This window comes from Chrysemys picta, chromosome 7, assembly GCF_011386835.1.
Source record: "Chrysemys picta bellii isolate R12L10 chromosome 7, ASM1138683v2, whole genome shotgun sequence".
Lineage (NCBI taxonomy): Eukaryota > Metazoa > Chordata > Testudines > Emydidae > Chrysemys > Chrysemys picta.
This window is the reverse complement of record NC_088797.1, coordinates 97,200,107-97,221,751: the sequence shown is the minus strand read 5'-3', so window position 1 is coordinate 97,221,751 and position 21,645 is coordinate 97,200,107. Positions and strand designations below refer to the sequence as shown.

Below are 21,645 nucleotides of genomic sequence, written 5' to 3'. Positions count from 1 at the left end.
GCTTGACCATAACGTCCTGCCTGCTCTCATCGCACACCTCCCTCCTCTCTTTGTGTTCCTGTAATTCTTTACAGACTCTGCAATTGTTAGCCTCCATGCATTCAGCTGAGCCCTATCAGTGCGGGAGGACTGCATGAGCTCGGCGAACATGTCGTCCCGAGTTCATTTTTCTGCCTTCTAATCTGGACCAGCCTCTGGGACAGAGTAGATAGGGGCTGCGTTGAAACATTTGCATCTGCAGGAGGAGAAAAAGGGAGGGTAGTATTTTAAAAAATACATTGCAGAGAACAAAGGGGGCACTTTGGTATGAGTAAGCCATAATACACGGCCGGGCAACAGAATTCATCTTGCAGGCAGCCCCTAGGGGCACGCGGGGCTCTGCTTCTTCTACATTCATTTCAATGCTTTCAAACTGCTGGGCCCCCTTTCCCACAGCAAGCAATGCCTGGTGGGTTTGCCATATAAAAGGAGGGCCTGCGGGCTCTCTGGGATGATCACTGCACACAACACTGCCCCCCACCGTGTGGCTCCAATCAGGCTCAGAGCAGGGATGAGCTGAGCCATTTACTCTAAAACACGAACAACCCAGTGTGGCTGGGTTCCCCCCGCACTGCGTGGCTCCGATCAGGCTCTCACTCACCAGAAGTACCTTCTCCAGGGTCATGGAACAGAAGCCCGCCTTGGGAGTGAGGGGAGGCTATTGGATCCAGTGTTAAGATTAGTTCCTGGCTAGGGGGGAAAACAGATTCCCCATTTGCCGCCTGTGCACTGTCGTCCTCCTCCTCCTCCTCCTCTTCATCCTCCAATGTCTCTTCCTCCTTGCTCTGTGCAACTCCCCCCTTGCAGGTGTCCATGGACAATGGTGGGGTAGTGGTGGCATCACCCCCCATAATTGCATGGAGCTCATGGTAAAAGTGGAATGTATGGGGCTGTGACCCAGAGCACCTGTTTGCCTCGCTGGCTTTTTGGTATGCTTGCCTGAGCTCCTTGATTTTTGTACGACACTGCTCTGTGTCCCTGGAGTAGCCTCTTTCCACCATGGCCCTGGAGACTTTAGCATAATATTTGCGTTTCTTTTTTGGAACGTAGTTCTGCCATAACAGACTCATCTCCCCAGCATGCGATGAGATCCAGTACCTCTCGTTCGGACCATGCTGGAGCTCGTCTGCGAATCAGGGACTGCGTTATCTCCTGTGATGGTGGACTCTGCATGGTCGCCTGTGATGGTGGACTGTGCTGCTGGTGACCAAACAGGAAATAAAATTCAAAAGTTCCCGGGGCTTTTCCTGCCCACCTGGCTAGTGCATTGGAGTTGAGAGTGTTGACCAGAGCGGTCACAAGGGAGCATCCTGGGATAGCTCCTGGAGGCCAATAATGTCGAATTACGTCCACAATACCTTTCACCCGGGATTGCGATCTCGATTTAAGCGCTACTCCACTTGCCGAGGTGGAGTACAGCAATCGAATTAAAGAGCCCTTTAAATAGAAAAAAAACGTTTGGTCATGTGGACGGAATCTTTTTTTTTTTCGAAATAACTCAGCTAATTCCGAAATAACAGGCTAGTGTAGAAAAAAGGGATGACAACTAGTGGCTTGTTTAGTTTTTGAAGTGCTCCTGTTTCCACTACATTACCTCCCATATGGAAAAGTCTTGTATAATTCAATAGCTCAATGGGTGTCCATCAACATTAAATAGCACTATATTTAAATTACTCTAAAATAGATTTGAATAGAAAGTTATGTTTCTGTGATAGCGGTCTATAGAAATGTTGGCATTCCCTTTTAATTTCTGCTGGACTTTTCCTTGTGGGCTGTGAAAGTCATGGTCGTGATAGCCTGTTTCACACTGGGAAAGGGTTCACATCTGATGGCCAGAAACTGCAGTGCTGCAAGAAATAGCTAGGGAATCGAGCTCTTCACTGAATATTTATTTGAAAAACCCCCCGCAAACAAACAGATTTTGGTGCAAATGAATGGTTAAATCAAGGAGCCCTGGTTTGTATACAGTACAGACACTGTGTTGCATAGTATTTATTTGTCAAATATCAAAGGGGAGATTTTTTGCACACTGAGTCATTTCTATATTGTTGAGTGTTTTTCTAGTGCCCCGTCCCCCAATTACGGTTCCTCTGTAGGGCCTCTCTATACTGTATGTCCCTCAGGATCCATTCTAGTGTCTTCCATGAAATCCACCCACATGCTGGAACTCAAAATACTAGCTTTGCTTCACACGGAAGAAGGGAAGCCCCCCACTCCATGCAAACTCCCAGCATTCTAACTTACCCCAAATGCAAGAGAACCACACTAGTTTCACTGTGGCCTAGAATAAAGGGGCAGGATTTGCCCCTCAAACAACAATAGGGATAATGGATTATGCCCATATACCACTTCACTGGTGGTTGTAGTGATCACCACTCCAACAGGATAAATGACTAATAGCCACCATGAATTGCATTATATCCACTTAGCATAGTGTTTATATTAGAGGTTAAATGTGTTAAAATTCTCCTGAATTAGTGCCATTTCTATGCACAGTTTACAAGGGGGTTCAAACCACCATAACCAGTTTGAGTCTCAATGAATTTGCACGAGACAATCCAATATCACTGATTTCTACCTGGCTTCACTGGTGTACACATTAGTTTCTGGCACAGTTCTAACTAACACAGGGTAAGGATCTTTCATAGGGAATTACAATTACAACTCTTCAACATTTACTTTTACTGTGCAAACGTCTCTTGCATTGGTAAATGTTTGAAATAATACAGACAGTAACTAGCTGTCTGAAACCATATTGTACTCTGAGTCCAAAATGCACAGGTCACTCTGTCTACTAAAGCTGAGCCACACGCAGTCTACACATTTCGTTGTTCTCTAATGCCTTCCCCTCGGAATCCATCTTACAGGAGGAACAGTCCTACCCTTTGAGTTTCTCTATAATGTTAGGATGTAGCTGTCTGGTGTCCCAGGGAATACCTGACGGCTGTTGAGGACAGTTTTAATAGGAAGGATGTAAGTTTATGAAAGTAGTGCTAACAATATTGCCAACCGAAGCATTCCAAAATCATGACTGAGGCCCCCCACAATTGTGAGATTGACTTAAAAAATGAGGTTTTAAAAATAATAAATTTTAGATTTTTTTAATTTGCCTCCTGATTTTTTTAGCTGTTGGGTTCAAGTTTTTGAGCCTTTCTCCATAAGAAAGAAGGCTAGAATCTTACTGCTATCTAAAAATGAAAGCTGAGATTCTCATGTGATCACCAGGCTGCAGGAGTTGGAGCTTTAAGACAAAAACCAAATACTGCAAGACTTGTAATAAAATGCGAGAGTTGGCAAGGCTGCACTAATGTATGGCTTCACATAATTCGTTGCTAATGAGTGGTCAAGCTGTAGAGATGAAGGGACAAAGGGCAGAGTGGTACAGTTGTTAGAGCCAATGCTAGCAGCATTAACTCCCGCTGGTTCTGCAGAAAACACAGTGTTTCTGCAAGGAGGATTGTGCCATTGAAAGTAGCTTTCAACCCCATCTCCCTGACCCTCTCCTTCCCAGAACCTTGACTAAGCAGACTTGCTTCTGGGAATCTTCTGCTGGCTCCCAGGGAGCAGAGAGCAAGGTGCACTGTCTCTGCTGATATGTCTGTTTTGGGGACTCTTCATTTCCGTATTACTTTTATTTGCTTTTCCTTGCCTGTCAAATCTGAGAGAAGCTTTGGGGTGGGGGAGGGATTAAGTGAATAGATAATTCTCGGTCCATGCAAGCGGTCCAGAGTAGCCAAATTTGCATGAAAACAGTAGTCCTCAGTTTAGCCCTTTACATTTGGAAATAAGCTATTTCAGGTCAATTTTCTCTCTATTGTAATGTGTTTTATTTAATGTGAATGGTGAATGTTTCAGGAGGGATGGAGGCTTGTTTGGCTATTCAGATGCACTGGCAGAGTTTTGAGGGTCAAGGTGGAGGGGGAGCAACTTCTATTTAAACAGGGTTTAAGCAGGTAACACTCAGGCATTGGATGGATCAGAGCAGGATGGGTGGAGCCCGCTTATTTCTAATTGTAAACAAACACACTTATGCAAGTGAAGTAAGTGACATAGGTAGTTATCAAAGCTGATAATTTCTAACTGGAAATCACCTCACATTTTTTTTACTTTCATGAGACAATGGGGTGATCACCACCATTTTATTTTATGATTTTGGGGTCAAGAAATTACACCCAAAACTCTGGGCCAGGTCCTCAGCAGTTGTAAATTGGGATTGCTCCAAGGAGTTATGCAGATTTAGACTAGCTGAAGGTCTGACCCACTGTTTTAAATGATTTTCAATTAACTTTGTTTCATAGAAATCCCCTTTAATCTTCCTCCTCACCTTGCAAGATTTTCCCTTGTTAATAGTTTGTGAAATTAAAATGAGCAAAGATGCCAGATAGGCCTTCATGTGAGAGCATGAGATTTATGTAGTGAATTTAAATATTTCCAGCAACAGGAGTCTAATGTGGCTGTGGTTAGTTTTGAAAGTTTGCTCCTGGTTCTCAAACAGGAACTTTTAGTTCCGATTAAAAAAAAAAAAAAGCATTGAAACTGACCAACTCTTCAGGCGTGGATGATCTCAAACCATGGGGTGTCAGCAGGCCTACCGATGGATGTGTGTGTGTGTGTGTGTGTCCCCAAGGGGGCAATTGCCCAGGCCTTTAAAATCACCTGGGTGGGCCGCAGGGGGTTCCTAGGTGTACGCGGGGTGGTACCGGCAGCGGCGAAGGCAGCCAGGTGGGCACATGGAAGCCCTGGCCGTGCCAGACGAGCGTGCCCAGCAGCACAGCCGGCAGCAGATCGCTGGGCACCAGCCAGTACAGGCACAGCACTGCCCAAATGCCAGGCGGACCCTGCATGAGCTGGGGGCCCACTGACTGTTCTGCCTTGGGGCCCGGAATTGCTGTCAATGGGCCTGGGTGTCAGGAATGCGAAGTAGGAGCTAAGGGCTAGATTTTCCAAAGGTGCAGAGTATCTGCAGTTCCCTTTGGACTTCCATATGTGCTCAAGAATTCTACAAATCAGGACATAAACTTTCAATGAAGGAACTAATTAGTCTTGCTACCAATACTCAGTTATTGGGACCCAGATATCTGAACATTTGCTAATTAAATTAATTGAAACAAATACTTTGCCTATCTTGGGGTAAAGACAGAGCCAAATTCAGGAGTAAAATAATATCTAGAAACTCCCCATGGCGTCACACAAAAGGGCAATGCAATGCTGTTGAATTCTGCCACAACAGCTCAGTTCTGTTACTGAGGAATCACATGGCAGCTGGGGTCTTGCTAAGAATTGTAACTTTAGTTATCGTGCCATGAATAAATTTGTTTCTCACTTTTTTCGAATAAATTTTGAACCACTTAAAGGCTTTTTTACCTTTACTTCCATTTCATTCCCCCCACTCTGGTTAATCCTGCAAAGATATACCTAAATAACAGTCAAAAAGAGAATTTCTCAATAGGAAATGTTTTTCTGATAAAAGTCGATCAAGAGCCAGATAGCAATAGAATACTGTAAACCCCATGCACTAGAAAACACTGTTTCAATTACTGCTGGAGGATGAAATCCATCTCATGTAGGTTGACCGCATCAGGCGCAACAATCCAAGGTCCTGATTCTAGCAAACACTTCTATATGTGCTTATTGTTACAGACTAGTGAAGTTAGGCACATGCATAAGTGTTTGCAGCATCAGGACCAAAATAAGCCTTAGTTTTATTAGCAGAGTCTTTGTGGTGCATAGGATCTTGCTACAGCACTCTGTTATAGGAAATTATTTACTAGGATGATATATGAGAGGTGTGTCAAACCCCTGGCCACAGACAGAACTGGAGCATTTGATGTATTTATTTATGTGGCCCAGGTGGCAGTTGCAGAATCCAGCTTAACATTTTTTTTGTAAAGTAAGTTACTAGCCTGCATGGTTGCAAAAAAAAAAAAAAAATTTTGAATGTGATCTAAGTGTAACTGATGCAGTGTTGTATTCCTGAGTCTGCATGCAGCCTAAAATAATGAATTGGGGTGAAATGCCCCTACCTCAGTTAAGCTCACTGTTGGTGTTGACAAAGACAGAGAAGGAGGAGAGAAACAGAAAGGAGATAGTGATGGTATTATTAATATTTGTATTACTGTCTTGCTTAGGAGCCCTGGTCATGCACAAGTACTCCATTATGCTAGGCGGTGTGTAAGCACAGAACAAGAAGATGAGCATATTTTCTGTAATGAACAATGCTGAATGCAACTTAGCAAATAATGATCCTGAAAAGTTTAGTTAATACATACAGGCTATATGCTACCCTTGATCTTGTGCTCCCATTGAAGTTTGTGAGAGAGCTGCTGTGTTTCCCTAAATGCATATCCCTGCCCATGGACCATCATTAAAAAGGAAATTTGACCCTTGCAAAAATGAGTTTGATGCCCTTGATTTGTAAAAACAAAAGAGTACGCCAAGGTCTATGTAGCCCTGTATCCGGTAGTGAGAGTAGTCAATGCATGATCCCTCAAAGGAAGATGGAAAATACCAGTACTCCTAGTTGTGCAATACTATGCATTGTGAAGGAAATGGCTTTTTGCTCATGGAATATCTTTCTGCTGATAATCATCTTATTCCTTGAAGTGTAAGGATTGATGGGACTGGTAATATTTCTTTAACTAGTGTAATTGTAGGTGCTGTTTTTAAAATTTTCCTAAATAATTTGTCTCAATAATATCATGTGCAAGTGAGTTCCACAGGTTAAACAAACTTTGCAATACCACACGTCTCCTTCAAACTGTTTTAATTTTTTTCTTTTTAGTTTGTGTTCCTTGTGGGTTTGTTTTGGTTTTGTATAATGGGAAAGAATAAAGAGCTATATTTTCTACCAGTCATTAGTTTACATACTGCTATCTTTCTCCTCTTACACTGTTACTTCCCAGGCTAAAAATAGTCATGGTCTCTTATTTTCTCCTTGTCTTAAAGCTCTCCAATGCCCCCATGCCACTGGTGGTTGTTGTTGCCCTTCTTTGAACCCTTACTCCTTTTGTAATATGGCTTTTTTGAGATCTTGTGATAATACTGACTGCAGTATTTGCAGTGAGGCTAAACCAATGATTGGTACAATAGCATTCTAATATCTTCTGGTTTTATCTCTCTTCCCTACTTAATGGAGTCTAAGACCTTATTAACTTTTTCTTAAGCATGTTAAGCTGTGCTCAATGGCACAAAGCCCTTTCTTGAGCTGCTACAACAAAATCAGAGTCCTTTGGTATTTTCAAGGGTCTATTTTCCCCCCAGAATATGCTTCACCTTGCATGTGTCTCCAGTTAATGTAATCTGCTCTCCTATTGCCCAGTTACATGGTTTTGCTAGGTCCTTCTGGATTTGGAAGCAGTCAACATAGAAGATAGCGCACTGCGCTGGGACTCTGGGGACTTGGGTTCTTTTTCAAGCTCTGCTGCTGGACTGCTGCATGACCTTGAGCATGTCACTGCCCCTCCTGGCTCTTTGAGCTGTGGTCCAAGTGTAGTGTCTTTGGAGAGAGTTTCCCTGTCGGTAATATTGGAATAATGATACTGAGCTCCTGTGTAAAGTGCTCTGGGATGCAAGCTAAAAAGTAGGATATAGGAGCTAGGGGGTACTGTCATTCCTAGCTGTTAAGGAGTCACAAGCATCCATAAATTCATCAGTGAATGTGGCCATTTCATTATTCACCCTTTCAGGTTGTTAATAAATATTTAGGCTTCCAATGACATTGAGGTTGAAATCCTGACTCCATTAAGGTCAGTGGAAGTTCTGCCACTGACCTTAATGGAGTCAGGATTTCAACCTCAACTGAGGCAGAAATTCCACTGTCTTCAATGGGGCCAGGCTTTCATCCTGATCTTCTCTTTCCTGATCCTTATAACTGCCTCTTTACAACAAAAGATTCACTTAGCTGTCAGCTGCTTTGCTAGAAGCCTTAGAAAGCACGTGCCTTAAGCCGGAACTGATTTGCTTAAATTTTAAATGCACCTCATTCCACATCTCAGGAATTGGACTGCATTGCTGGGCATTTATTTTGGGTTGGAGTACAAGTAGTTCTTCTTTTTCTGAAGATGTGCGTGTGAAAACATGATACTAACAATGACATCTTGTGGATGACTGAAGAAATGCAAGCTCATCAGAGTGTGCTGGTGATCTCATTTTTTCTTTTAACTCAAACTTTAGGTGCCAGTTCTCCTCTTTGAGCCACATTATGGTTCTTCCTTTCATGTTCTGTCTCACTGATCTAATTGTAATGTACATTGGCAGAGTATCAGAGCACAAAGAAGATAGTTTATTCTTTCTAATCAGTCTGGGAGACCCTTTTCTCCCTTTTGTTCATGTCATGCTGAGAAGTGTGTGGGATAAAGTTGGGCTTTTGGGTAGTTTTTATTTGATACCTTCAGGAAAGTTATTGTGGAAAAGCTGGTGTAAAGAGAGAGGTCTTGCATTTTGCTCTGAAAATGGTAAGAATAAAGGTCATGTCAAGCTCTTGGAGAAGGGAGTACCACCCTTATCAGCCATCTGCCAAGAAGGCGCAATCAGGTAATTAATGTGGGTCAGGAGCCACCACAGAGTGCAGAGAACATGGATGATGTGTTGTCACCCTGTGTTGGATGAAAGACAGGTTGTAGTAGCTGGGGTTTCTTCATGGTAGTGACATTTCAGTAGTCAGGCTTGAAGGTGACAAACACATGGATCCCCGTGGCTAAGTTGGCAGCTGACAGGAAAGCACACTGCCTGCTGGGCAGCGGAATCAATTGAAGGCATTTTTGGCTGCTGCAGCCATTTGTGACCACAAGATCAGTGAATAACCCAGAAAGGTCCTGAGACTACGTAATACTTTGATGCTTGTGGGGCAGATGTTTGAAATTGATGAGGTTTTGTTTTGGCCATTGCTACAAAATATTACCCTCCACCTGCCAGCCTCACCCCTGCCTTGTTCTTGCCCAGACTGACTTTCAGCCAGCTATTCTTCTTCCAAATCCTAATGTTTCCCAGTCCCTGGGAAAACTGGGTGATAATGCACCGGATTCAATTCTTAAAATGCAGAGGCCATCTTGGATCCGGAAAATTTTATCTGGGACATAGGCCTTGCAATGTGAGAGTTAGAAAATGGAAGAAAGGCAGTCAGTTCACAGGCCAGAATATTTCTGCGGGCAATGGCTGTGTAGCTGCTATAAGAGAAGAGAGATCTTTCATGCTCCCTCATGGCTATAGCCTGTTGGGTTCAGTTCTCATTTTGCATCTCTAGTGCTCTAGTCTCAACTTTTCATTCTTTTGATGCAGGTGCTCTATAGAGTGATGGGATGGAAGTGGCAGTTAGGGGGTTGTTTATTGATTGTTGTGAATAGCAGGTCCAGCAATGGCTGGTGCCCTCCTCAGCTCGTCTGCGTGTCTATTATTATATTCTCAAAACTGGTTGGGTCCATGCGTGTTTAGGGAGTGGACAACTACTACAGGCCCTGAACAGAAGAGGTCTGACACTGGTTTGGAAGAGGAAGTGGTCTGAGTAAAGTGGGATTCTTGGCTCCTAAGTGTCAGCACCTTGACTGAAACTGAAGATCAGCATTTCTCAAATATGGCCACCATCGCCATATGCAGCCACCATGGGCTTTTCTTGTGGTCACAGCCTCCCGGGCTGTAATTGGAGGGGGCAAAGCAGCGGCCCCTCCCCTGTGCTCCTGGGTGCACCAGCAGGGGTTGGGCTTTGCCCCCCTCTGAAGACACCTGGGCCACAACACTGGAGGAGCAGGCACCTGGTGAATTCCCCACCTTCCCAGGGGCAGTTGGGCTTCAGCATGGAGGTGGCGGGGTGGCAGGCTCTTGATGTGTGGCTTCGTCCCCCAGCCCTGGGCTCTGGCTGTGTGGCTTTGGGCTCTGTCCCCCAGCCATGGGGCTTCAGGCTCCAGCCTCCTGCTGCCTCCCTAAATCCCACATCCAGGGCTTAATTTGTCCAGGGTTGCCAGGGCTGAGTTAGTCTGCCGTGAAAAGTGATACTTGTATGTTTATTAGTATCACTTTTCACAACAGATTTACTAGCAATACATACTAGCAATACATACATACTAGCTAGCAATACATAAATTACAATGATTTGGATGTTTATATGTGCATATTTATTTGTTTTTCCTAAACCTAATTAAGTATTCTAGGGAAAAATGTGAGAGTGGCTACCAGCAAGCCACGCTCTGAGGCCACCAAATAAATTGTCCTGAGAACCAAGGTGTGTCTGGCTGTGTGTTCGGGCCTGTGTTCTGGGAGAATCCCACGGTTGATAGCATAGACAAGAGGTTGTGGCCTTTGTGTTTGAGGTTGCTCTGTCAGTCTTAGGACTGGCCAAGGATAGTCCTTAGCCCAAAGTAGAACGATGTCAGGGTTGCTCTATATTTTGTCCAGCTGCCTCTGGCCTCCACAGGATGATTCTAGCAGCTGGGAATAGGTGGGAAGCAGAGATGAGGTAACCAAACTCCTATTCTCCAATATACTGTTGGGGCAGAATGAGAGTGGCATGGAAATTGCTACATCACTAGGGGATTTCAGGGCCGGATTAACCTTTTGTGGGCCTGGTGCCAAACATATTTGTGGGCCCCCATGGAAGCAATGGAGTATGGTGCAGGGAGATCAGTCCCCGGAGCGAGGGGCCAGCCAAAGTCAATGGTGCATGGCAGGGGCGGCCCCCCGCTCCACCCAGCCCAGTGCAAGGGCTCTGTTTACAAAACGGCAGATGCACAGAGGCCCGCCTGGCCCTGTGCTGCCAGCATGCCCCTTCCCCTCGGGGGTGGGCCCATGCCACCCTCCCCACCCAACAACTCCCCAACTCCCTATGGCCAGAGCCCCCCTTGACCCACGATACCCAGTGCTTCCCCAGACCTCCCCTACAAATGCACAGCACCCTGCACAAAACCACCCCTGCCCACCCGGAGACCCACTCCCCCACGCCCTGCCTCCCGGCCACACTCACAGTCCCTGCTGGGAGGTGACTGTGCTGCCGGGCTGAGCCGGCAGTGTAGCCAGGGCTGGTCCCGGGGCCGGGAATCACTCCGGCTCCTCGGGAGTAGCATGATCAGCCAGGCCAGGGCCTGCCCCGGCCAGGATCCCTCAAGACGCACTTGCCTGGAGGGGCCCAGCCAAGCCCCCCACACTGTCGTCTCCCCCATCCCTGGCTGAGACTGGCCAGGCTTCTGCACCAGTCCAGGTGGCTCAGCTCTGGGGAGACAGGCAGGGCCCCACAGGTGGTGAGAAGCAGAGACTGCCCAGAGCAGGAGATGCACTGCCGTCTGGCCAGGGGGCAGAGAGGAGCAGGGGGTGGGGCCAGGAGGCAGAGAGGAGACTTCGGCCAGCCAGCGGGCAGGCTGAAAGGAGCAAGTGGTGGGCAGGGGGAGCCAGCAGAGTCTCGGGGCGCAGTGCAAGCGGAGTAGGCCGGGGCTCCTTCTGAGGATGGGCCCGGCTCCATGGAGCCACTGCCATTGTAAACCCGCCACTGTTTCCCCTATCTGGGAGAAATCTGCCGCTGGGTTTAAGGCTGGTTTGTCCTGCTGAAGCGATGTATGGCAGCCCTAGCAGGCCTCAAATACTTGTGTATATTTCTGTTAAAAATCTTCTCACTGCATTAATGACCGAATCACCCAGTTGCAGACAACTTGTTTGCTCCCTATTCTACATGGTTTTTTAAGTGACATAGGTTGGGAGACAGGACGATTTCTGAAGCTGTTTAGTTATGTTTTTAATAACATCTGCCTAATAGCAGTGAAACTGCCAGGCCTGTGCATACTTGGACAAAGCTTCTCTGGAGAAGGGTGAGCTGAGAAGGGCAATACCTGCCACTCTTCGAATTCTAGGTGCACAGGGTTGTTCAGATCTCTTAGGCTATTTCAGAATTGTTTCTGAGGAATGCTGTCCTTTAAATACCTCGTTAAAGTTAAATGCTAGTCTAATTACAACACTTATAAACGACCCATTTTCTAGCCTTATAATGAAAAACAAGCCTGCTGTGATTTTTATCCTGTCAGATTTCTGGCATTGATTGAGACATATTTTAATAACGAATGATCAAACATTAGCTGATGCAATTGCCGCTTATTTCTGAAGTGTTATTTTGTCAATAGTGAAGTGACTATCCATCTGGAGGGTGATTAGTTCCAGCTCTGAGCTATCATTTATAGGTCGAGGCTCTCAATAATTTTTTTAACAACCAAAAATAAGGGGGCTATTATTTTTTGACAGGGTGACTGCTGGTTGTTTCACCCCAGCCAGTATTGCTTCACATTCTGGAAATTATTTCGTGCAATAACCTTACTCCAGTTTGTTCAGTGGAAGTCAATGTCATTTGCCCAGTTTTGCTGAAAACTGACAAACACATCTTTTACTGCAGTGGCAGACTTGCCATTTTTTATAATCATTGCAGAGGTTTTTGATATTAATTCCAGCAGCTGTGATAGTCATCTTTGCAATGACAGCACAAATCTTGATCCAGTTAGAATTGGGCCTGCATTACAAAACTTTGAAATAGGTTCAGAAGCAGATGTCATACACTCCCAACATTTGAGCATGTTCAGATGTACAGTTCCAGTATGGCCCGCTATAAATACAGGTTCAAATCACAATCTGGATCTGGGTTCAGGTCTGAATAGTTTTATTTTTTGGTGCAGATAAAGCTAGGGTGGGATATTTAGAATTTTGTTTTCTAGTTCAACTCATAGATACAATTACAAGATTCACACTTGGGTTTGGGTTTGGCTTTGGCTTTCAAACCATTCTGATGTGCCAGTTCAGGATCATCTCTAAAAATATTCATCAATAAGTTAATCAGGAAATGAATGGCAAGAGTGGAAATGGACATGAGTGAATTATACAGAAATGTTAAGTTGGAGAGTTTTCTGTTTTATTTTTACCAGGGAGTATAAAGATATCAGTTACAGGAAAGATTATCCAATTAACAAAGATAGCTAGATTGTAAACTCCTTGAGACTTATGTCCTCCTGTGAGTTTGTACAGTGCCAAGCACCCTGGCATTCAATAAATAATGAGCTTGCCAGTTTTGAGATTTCTCTCTTTTGTTGGTAAGATATTTAATCCTTTTTATAATGGAATTACTCTGACACACTCAAAGTAAATAGTCATTTAGTATTGTTTTATTTCATTTCTATGCTCATACAGTTTAAAGTACGGTTCTAACAATGATTTTAAGTATAGCAATATTGTGACCTTTTCAAAATACAACGGCAGAACATCATTGCACTTTTTGTTTGGTATACAAAAATATAAGTAGTGATTGTTTTGTTTTTTTTACTAAGTTGAGAGGGAGTAGAAAATAATTCTCAAAATAAAGTATCCATTTAAAAAAATAAGAGCAACTGGAGAATTTTTATGAAAAATCTAGTTTAAAAGCAAGGAAGACCGAATTTTACCACATACAGATGTTATCAAAGTCAAAACATAAACGGAACATGACTTTTTACACTAGTCAAGACCCCATGAACCTTGGCTAACCTTGGTTAAATTCTTATCCCTTATCTATTTCCTAGTTTAATATATAAGAGAACAAGGTTAAAACCATGAAGCAAGCTTTGCTGAATTTGGTCCGCAGCCTGAGGTAAAACTACCTTATTGCTATTCAAAATGTAAAAATAAATCCTCTTCTTTAGATTGGGTTCACAATCTTCATTGATATATAATTCTAGAAAAAAGGAAGAAATAAAAAATCAATAAGCAGAGGCAGAAAAAAATAAGCTGGACATTTAAACGTATACAATATTATACAAAGCAAATAGAGTACTAAAACCAGATCAGAGTATGTTATAACTATTCTGGTGAAAACACAGTTGTGGTAAGTTATTGCATAGTTGTTTGATCTAGCTTATAATGTATTGGATTTCAAATGAAAGTAGAATGAAATCCACAGTCTCCAAAATATGTACTTCTATCTGCATTCCTGCAACAATGCAATCTAGAAAGCACTTTTAAGGCACTTCTTAATTGCCTGAATCTTTTGATTAGAGCCAATCAAAATCCTCGATCCATCAATGCATACATTATAAATAATTGATCAATAGGATGAAAAGTGTATTAAATTTTAAGAAGTTGTAGATGTAAGGGTCCAATCCTGCAGTCCCCACTAAAACAGAGTCAACAGTTATTCTTGACTGAATAAAGAGTGCAGGACTAGGTCCTTGTTTTGACCTTAAGTAAAGCAAGAGTTATGTCACAATTGAAGAACAACATAGGAACATTTAAAAATGCCTACCGGCAGTGAATATAAGAGTATCGCCAGAAACAAGAATACAATCAGTAGGATGATAATGCCTATGAAGATCCATTTAAATCTGCGCCACACAATAAATTTCATTGTCTTGCATGGATTTGTGAACCAAAGGAAGGAAGTTTCTGGTCGGCTGCATTTTGAAAGGAACAATATTCATCATGTTAACAAACAGGGCGAGTTAAATACTTCAGTGCGAGAATAAAACAGTTCAATTAATAATTAACTATATAGAGTTGAAAAAGATAGATAATTGATTCGTCTAAGAAGACAGGTTCATTAAATTTGCACAACTATACAGAAAAGATGTTGCATTTTTATTTGGATGCATATGGAAAGAACTGTAAGATAGAAACAAAATTGCCTTCTATATATAAAGTTTGGCAAATTGCAGCTGACATCTGAAGCATCATTTGTCAAATGTGGCATTCATAAACAATATTTTTTAGTTTGTATGTGGGTGTCACAGCATTCTTCAAAGTAACTAAAGAAAAAATATATCTTACTTTGGTAGGTCTAACTTGGGGTTCATGTTAGGTTCATCTCTTCCTTTACCAGCTGGCCTTTCATCAGCCTCTTTTTCATTGAGGACTTCCAGAGTCATCTCAACTTTACCCTTCAGTAAATCAAGACATGTTAAACATATGACATCACATATAAACATTTTACTTAAACAGCATGTAAAGTGTTTGTTTGGCTTTAAATCTCCTTGTACAGTTTTGGATAAGCTCCCTCTTCATATTTTCCTCCAATTGCTACCTCAAAATGTGTTTCTGGATTATGACAATGTTACAACATACCAATCTGGAGTTAAAAATGTGGACACATACAGCATGTGTTTGGTAATCCATCCACAGTTCGGATTCCAAGCTATACGTTTGGTTCATATCCGCAAAATGTATTGTTTATAATGTGAAAGAAAGAATTCCACTTTTCTTCCAATGACAACCCCAGGTCTGTCTCTCTTCATAATTAATAAAAATCTCAACCTGTATAAGGCTACTGGGAACATTTAAAAAAATCAGTTCAGTATTGGTGAATAGTTATATTTTCATCATCTACCTCATCCCAGGATTAGGGTTTATAGGCAAGTCATTTGGAAGAAACAAATGGATACATTTGAAAAAGTCGGATACTCTAATCAATAGAGGACAATGGCAAACATACATTCTTAAGGTCTGAGCCTGCAAACACTTGCTCATATGAGTAATCTTGTGAGTTCAGTTTTACTACTACTGTGTAAAGCTGCTTATGTGCATAAGCATTTGCAGAATCACACCCGTAGCCACCTTTATGCAGTTAAAGGATAAAAACAGTTCCTCATGAGCCAGGTATAGTTACTGACCTTTACAATTTTATTGGCCTGATGCTCAAGCAAATAGGCCGGCTTCATTAATTACAAATTATATTTGCAATGTCATAAAAAGCTTTGCTTTCAAGCTTTTCTCCTTACTGTACTCCATATGTACAAAGGAGCCAACTACTCCTAGTGAGACATAATGAGCTAGTGTCATCCCTAGAATAACTTGAGTGGCTTTAATGGGAATATAACCAGAATGATTCTAGCTCAATATTTTTCTGAATTCTACATGAGATTAAAAAGTACTTAATATTAAATACTAAAACCATTCAAAAGTATTTTAAAAGTACTTAACTTCCCCACCAAGCAAATCTTCCAAACGCTCTGTGTGTATTAATACCCCTAAGGGTCCATCTGTCTATAAGTTTGAAAGCTTAATGACCACTAAAGCTATCCAGCTCTTCAAAGGAGCTCAGCTGCAGGGGAGCCCAAGTATCATTAAAGAAAACAGGCAGTAGGCAGAACAAGCGAGGTACTTTATACAATGAAATAATCGTACAGCCAAAACACGTGAGCCGTCCTTTTCTGTGTAACATGGCCACCACCCCTTCATGGATTTCTGTTCGAAGAGTGAGACAGTCTTGGGAGCCTTGAGAGGGTTGTTTGCCTTGTGTTCTGGAATCATGTCTATATTGCATTTTTCAGGAACTTTTGCTGGAATAACTGTTTTGTGTAAATCAAGTTCAACAAAACCTACCAGAGAAAGTGAAAGAGAAAAGCATTCTGTATAACATAGCTGGCCAAACAGCATAGTAGTTCCAGTCAAATCTTACTAGGGCCATACATGAAATGAGTTACCTGGTTTCAATCTGACCCTTGTGGACATCTAAAACATTAAACATATGATATATATGGTAATTTCTCCTTACAATAAGCCATGAAGTAGAATAGCAAGGACGCTGCTGGCCAGGACTAAAGTGCATTGATCCAGGTGTATGTCTGGGAAGTGAGAGCCCCGTGAGGACCCCTAAGCACATTCTGTTAGTCTTAAACTGGTGCTGTCAGTAAAACTCACTGGGCAAAATTAAAGAAAACAACATGATACACACATTTCTGATATTGAATGATATGATTTAGTACTTTAGCAGAATGATAAGGCCAATTTTCAGTCGTGTTTTCAGCTCCTTGTAGCTGTTTGCAGCATGGCATAAACTTAGAGCAGCCTTAGGGCTACTCTAACACACTGCAGGGAGGTCAGCCCTGTGCAGTGTAGCAGCAGTATTGGAGACTGAGCTTTACAATGCCTTTGCATGACACCTCCTGATCTGTATTCTGTGCAGTCCAGGACCTTGCCTCAAGATTCCACTTGGGTTCAAGCAGCAAAATTCAGATCAGAATTCAAATATGTCAGTGTGTGTGTGGGGGGGGGGGAGTGGGAGGGAGGGGAAGTGGTTCTGTAAGGAAGCCTGGTATACTGTGCACAGCACAAAGTCTGATTTTTCCTCAGCATGTTAAATAGTGAATAGATGCTGACATTACTCAGCAGGAAATACCAACACTGAGATATAGGATTCTGAAGAAGGCAGTCTTAATCAAGTCACCTCTCCTTCTGAATGAACAATCTGAAAATATGTAAAGGGCTAAATTTTCAAAGAGGGCCTCAACCCTGCCTCCATTTGTGTGCATGCAACTTTTCATGCACATATCTGCCCACGCAGATTTTGCACGTTACCATTTGTATACACAATACAACTTTAGATGAGTGAAAAACAGCTAAGCTTGATTTGCTTGAAGAATTTTTGTGTCAAAATTCCATCATTTGTGATCACAAATGATAGTGTACAAAGACTGTATGCACAAGGGGTTTTAGGATACAAAATTATACATGCACAAATGGACACTTGGTAGAGATCCATTTGAAAATTTGGTCCTGCTGCTGCAACTTGCAAACGTTCATTTGCAATCTCTCACTTTCCAATGATGATAATTCTTAGCTGTGAAAGTCATACCCAGGTAGTCATCCAAGGAGAACTTGTCATTATCCCATATCTGAATGATCACTTTGGGTGGGATTCTGAATTCTGTTTTGTCGAGACTCCAAAAATGCTCCTAAGAATAAAATAATTTCTGTTAAAAACATCTTTAATGTGTTATGGATTGAAAATGCAAAGTAATATTCTGATTTTACCAACAGATTTCAGACATGTGGATTTCAGGACCCAGTCCTGCCCTCCTTGCCAACAGAAAACTCCCACTGGGTTAGGAGTTGCATCTCTGTAACTAAGGACCGATTTTTGTACCCAGTGAGCTCAATGGCAGTTTGCTTGAGTAAGGAGCATTGGCCGGGTCCCTTATTGTGCAAAAGCAACTTACAGGGCCCAATTGTGCCCTCAGCTATGCACATATAACCCTTTAATGGACAAATATAACTGAGGGCAGAATTTAGCTCAAAATGCTTTATTACCAACTAATGAGAACACGAATTCTTTATATTGAACTCGAGAGAACCCGCACCTTTTTAGAAACCATACAGAGTTGCTCAGCTGGAAAGTATTCAAAAGGGAAAACAAATCTCCAGTTAAAATTCCCTTCACCATCCAGTGACCTATAGTGCACATCTGTTTTCTGCTTATTTTCTTCATTACCAGGCATCCAGCTGAAATTAAAATGCAAATATATTTAGTGGTATGCAGCTAACCTTATTAGTGCTTGTTTATATTACAACAACATTTTGCAGTGATTACAAACATGAGGTATAGGATTTGTATTGTCAATGGCAAAACACAGATTTTTGGCCCTTTCAGTTTGGACCCATTCCAGCAGTGTAAATAAGAACATAGGAATTGCCACCCTAAATTAAACCTTTGGTCCATCTATCCTGTTAGTACTTAGTGGTAGCTGTGGAGCACGAGTCTGTATATTCCTAATATGTGTTTTCCTATTTAATGTGAGTGTTTATTTTCATATCTAATAAATGCCTAATCCTTTGTGAATCCTACTAAGCCATTAGCCATACACTATGTCTACACAGTAGCTGGAAGGTGTGATTCCCGGCTAGGGTAGGTGTACTTGTGCTACCTCCGCTTGAGATAGCGTCTATGATTAGCAACGTGACTGTGGCAGCTTAGACTAGCTGCCCAAGTATGTCCCCAGGGGGTTGGGTGAGATTGTACTCCGGCAGCTAGCCTGAACCGCTACCAATGTCGCCACGGCTACACTGCTAATTTTAGCAAACTAACTGAGCAGAGCTAGTCCATGTATGTCCACATGATCTGGGAATCAGACCTTCCAGCCAGGGGTGGCTCTATGTATTTTGCTGCCCCAAGCACAGCAGTCAGGCGGCTTTCGGCGGCGCGCCTGCGGGAGGACCGCTGGTAATGCGGATTCAGTGGCATGTCTGCGGGAGGTCCGCTGGTCCTGCGCCTTCAGCGTACCCGCCGCCAAAACCGCGGGGCCGGTGGACCTCCCGCAGGCACGCCGCCGAAGGCAGCCTGACTGCCGCCCTCACAGTGACCAGCAGGCCGCCCCCTGCGGCTTGCCGCCCCAGACACGTGCTTGGTGCACTGGTACCTGGAGCCGCCCCTGTTTCCGGCTGCTCTGTAGCCCTTGAGGAGATCTTATGGCAGTGAGTGCCCCAGATTAATTACTAGAGCTGCTCAGGAATTTGACTAATTTTTTTTTGTTGGAAAATGCAGATTTGTCTAAATCAAAACTTATCATGGAAATAACAGTTTTGATTAAACTTTCTCAAGTCCAGGATGGAATTTCGAGAGAGACACTCGCCCACTTCAGCACCCTTTCCTTCATTAGCTGGCAGTCAAGGAAACGTTCAATAACCAGGATCGCCAGGTGTTAGGATACAGGCACCAAGTTAAAGTAGTTACAGTTTTAATCCTTTCCCACCTGTAAACATATTTCCAACTAGAATCAACTTCCAGCTTATCACATACTGGTTATTTAGTTAGGCTTTATCTCACAACCCGGAAGTTATACTTAGACCACGCCAGCACTGGGCTTTGCATGTGATTATTTGATTTTATTCATAGGTACTGGATGTAAGATTTAGACATTTTAAAGATCTCATTAAATACCCTCACATGAGCAGGTCAGAGGGAGGGCACCCTTACCCTTTCACATAGATGTCACTCATTTCTTCCCCTGTGATACTTTTTTCATCCAGAATGACATCCTTTGTGTTCCAAATTATCACCCGCATGATGTACCTGAGAGAGAAGATGATTGGGGAAAGAGAGTGAATTGGCCAGGTCTGTGCACCAAGGTCTGTAAAGTGTACAATCAATGCACGGCTACTCACTTCTTGGCTTTGCGGGGATTGATGTTGAAGGGAGGGCCAGGAGGTCCCAAGCTTTTGGGGAAAACATCCACCCACATCTGAAGCTTTCCCTGCATTGGTGAAGAAGTCAAGTAAGGGATTTTTGTTGGTTACATGTTTAAAAACATGCAGGTGTGAAAATTCTGATTGAACCCCAGGGGTTTATATTAGGCTGTGCAGAGCCTGAGATTGTGCCCAGAAGTCTGTAAGTGCCTCTAGAACTAATTTTAGCAGCAGTTGTGGGGCCAAGACCTTCTCCCACTAACGCCAGTGCCAAAGTTCCCACAGTCCTTAATCAGAGTAAGTCTGGGCCCTCAGTTTGTACAAACTTTGAAATCATAGGAATCACAATTGCTATTTTGTTTTATGATATTATGTGGCCCCACAAATGTGCTTGGTGTTTTGCAGCAGACGGCCTATGTTGCATGGGTAACAGGTCTCTGCCCTTGAAGCACTTCTTAGCTAGATGAGGTCATCTTCCTGATTAGTTTTAAAAGGCCAAAATGTGACCATAGTAGATTTCTGCTCTATTCCCACTGAAAGTCTATTTCATTATCAGTAACCCCTCAACCATAACAAGAAGCTATTCATTCTCTCCAATGCCTCTCATGAACGCCTTTCTTGGTGGATGTAGGACACGGCTGTATAGAGCACCTACTTGTAATTAGTGAATGCTGGAGAGTATGGGCTCGATTCATCCCGCTGGCACAAGGAGATGCAATTTAAACTTTGCTGTGCCAACGCGAGTCACTGTACCCTGAAGAGGATCAACCGCCAAGTAAAGTCAGGTGGGATTTGCACCAATAATCCCCTTGAGGGTTCCCCTGGGGCAGGCCAGTTTTAATGTCCTCCAGGGGCTTCATGAGGGGGCAGAGGCTGCAGCAGGGATGGGATCAACCAGTGCATTTCCCTGGCTGTCTTAGTGGACTTTACGTCTGAGGACCCTTCAGCACAGTCTACCCTGAATGAAACTGGCATAGACACTTGGGGTAGAATCCTGGCTCCATTGAAGTCAATGGCAAAATTCCCACTGACTTGAATGGGGCCAGGATTTCACCCTTGGTGAACTGAATGAATGCGTTGTTAGTCCTTATTAATACACTGTGATTCACATCTCTCTCAAGCTTTTTCTCAGACTAAATAGTTTGCTGTGAAAATAGAGGAAATTTTGCAAATGTTGCTGGCACAAAAACTCCTTCCCTCCTTTCACTCCTACCCAATGAAACTCACATATGGAAACCTTGTGAAACAGCCTCCTCTAGAAGCTTTGCAAACCATCCCCTTAGCTACTTTCTTGTTTTGTAGATAGTTTCTTGACTGGGTGGTGGATAATCTGGTTGTCACTGTCATGAGCTCTATTTGTGAGATAAAAGATTTTCCAGTTGTGGGAACACAGTCTGGTACCAGCAGTTCAAACTAAGTGCCTTTATGGTTGCAAATGTATCAGCCTGGTGGAAACCCATGAACTTGTAACAAGTTTGGTATCAATGGAGAAGGATGACTTCCAAACCACTGGATTAGGCTCACTCCTTTGCTATTGGATTGGCACTCAATACGGTCCCTGCAAATCCATGTTCATTCTCCTCTCCCATTCCTTTGGTGTGTGAGAAGTCTATCTGGAGTGATCACAACAGAATAAAATTCCATTCTATGTAATCCCTCCCTAATGTGACCATGACCTAGTATCTGGGCACAATAATACTCTCTGCTACCCTTTTTCCTTCA

The 21,645-nt window shown here is 43.1% G+C and overlaps 1 protein-coding gene across 2 annotated transcripts in view; it reads right to left on the bottom strand.

Annotated features, from left to right (window-relative positions):
* Positions 1-13,138: 13,138 nt before the first annotated feature.
* Positions 13,139-21,645, bottom strand: part of MYOF (myoferlin) — a 105,758-nt gene continuing 97,251 nt past the window's right edge. For both annotated transcript variants that reach the window (XM_008163270.4, XM_042856811.2), the window contains 8 exons: positions 19,903-19,991; positions 19,715-19,810; positions 18,102-18,243; positions 17,597-17,696; positions 16,147-16,340; positions 14,794-14,903; positions 14,273-14,420; positions 13,139-13,705 (listed from right to left, as the gene is read on the bottom strand). In XM_008163270.4, the coding sequence (XP_008161492.2) occupies positions 13,670-13,705; positions 14,273-14,420; positions 14,794-14,903; positions 16,147-16,340; positions 17,597-17,696; positions 18,102-18,243; positions 19,715-19,810; positions 19,903-19,991 (915 nt within the window). In that variant the 3' untranslated portion in view covers positions 13,139-13,669. The remainder of the gene's footprint in view (positions 13,706-14,272; positions 14,421-14,793; positions 14,904-16,146; positions 16,341-17,596; positions 17,697-18,101; positions 18,244-19,714; positions 19,811-19,902; positions 19,992-21,645) is intronic.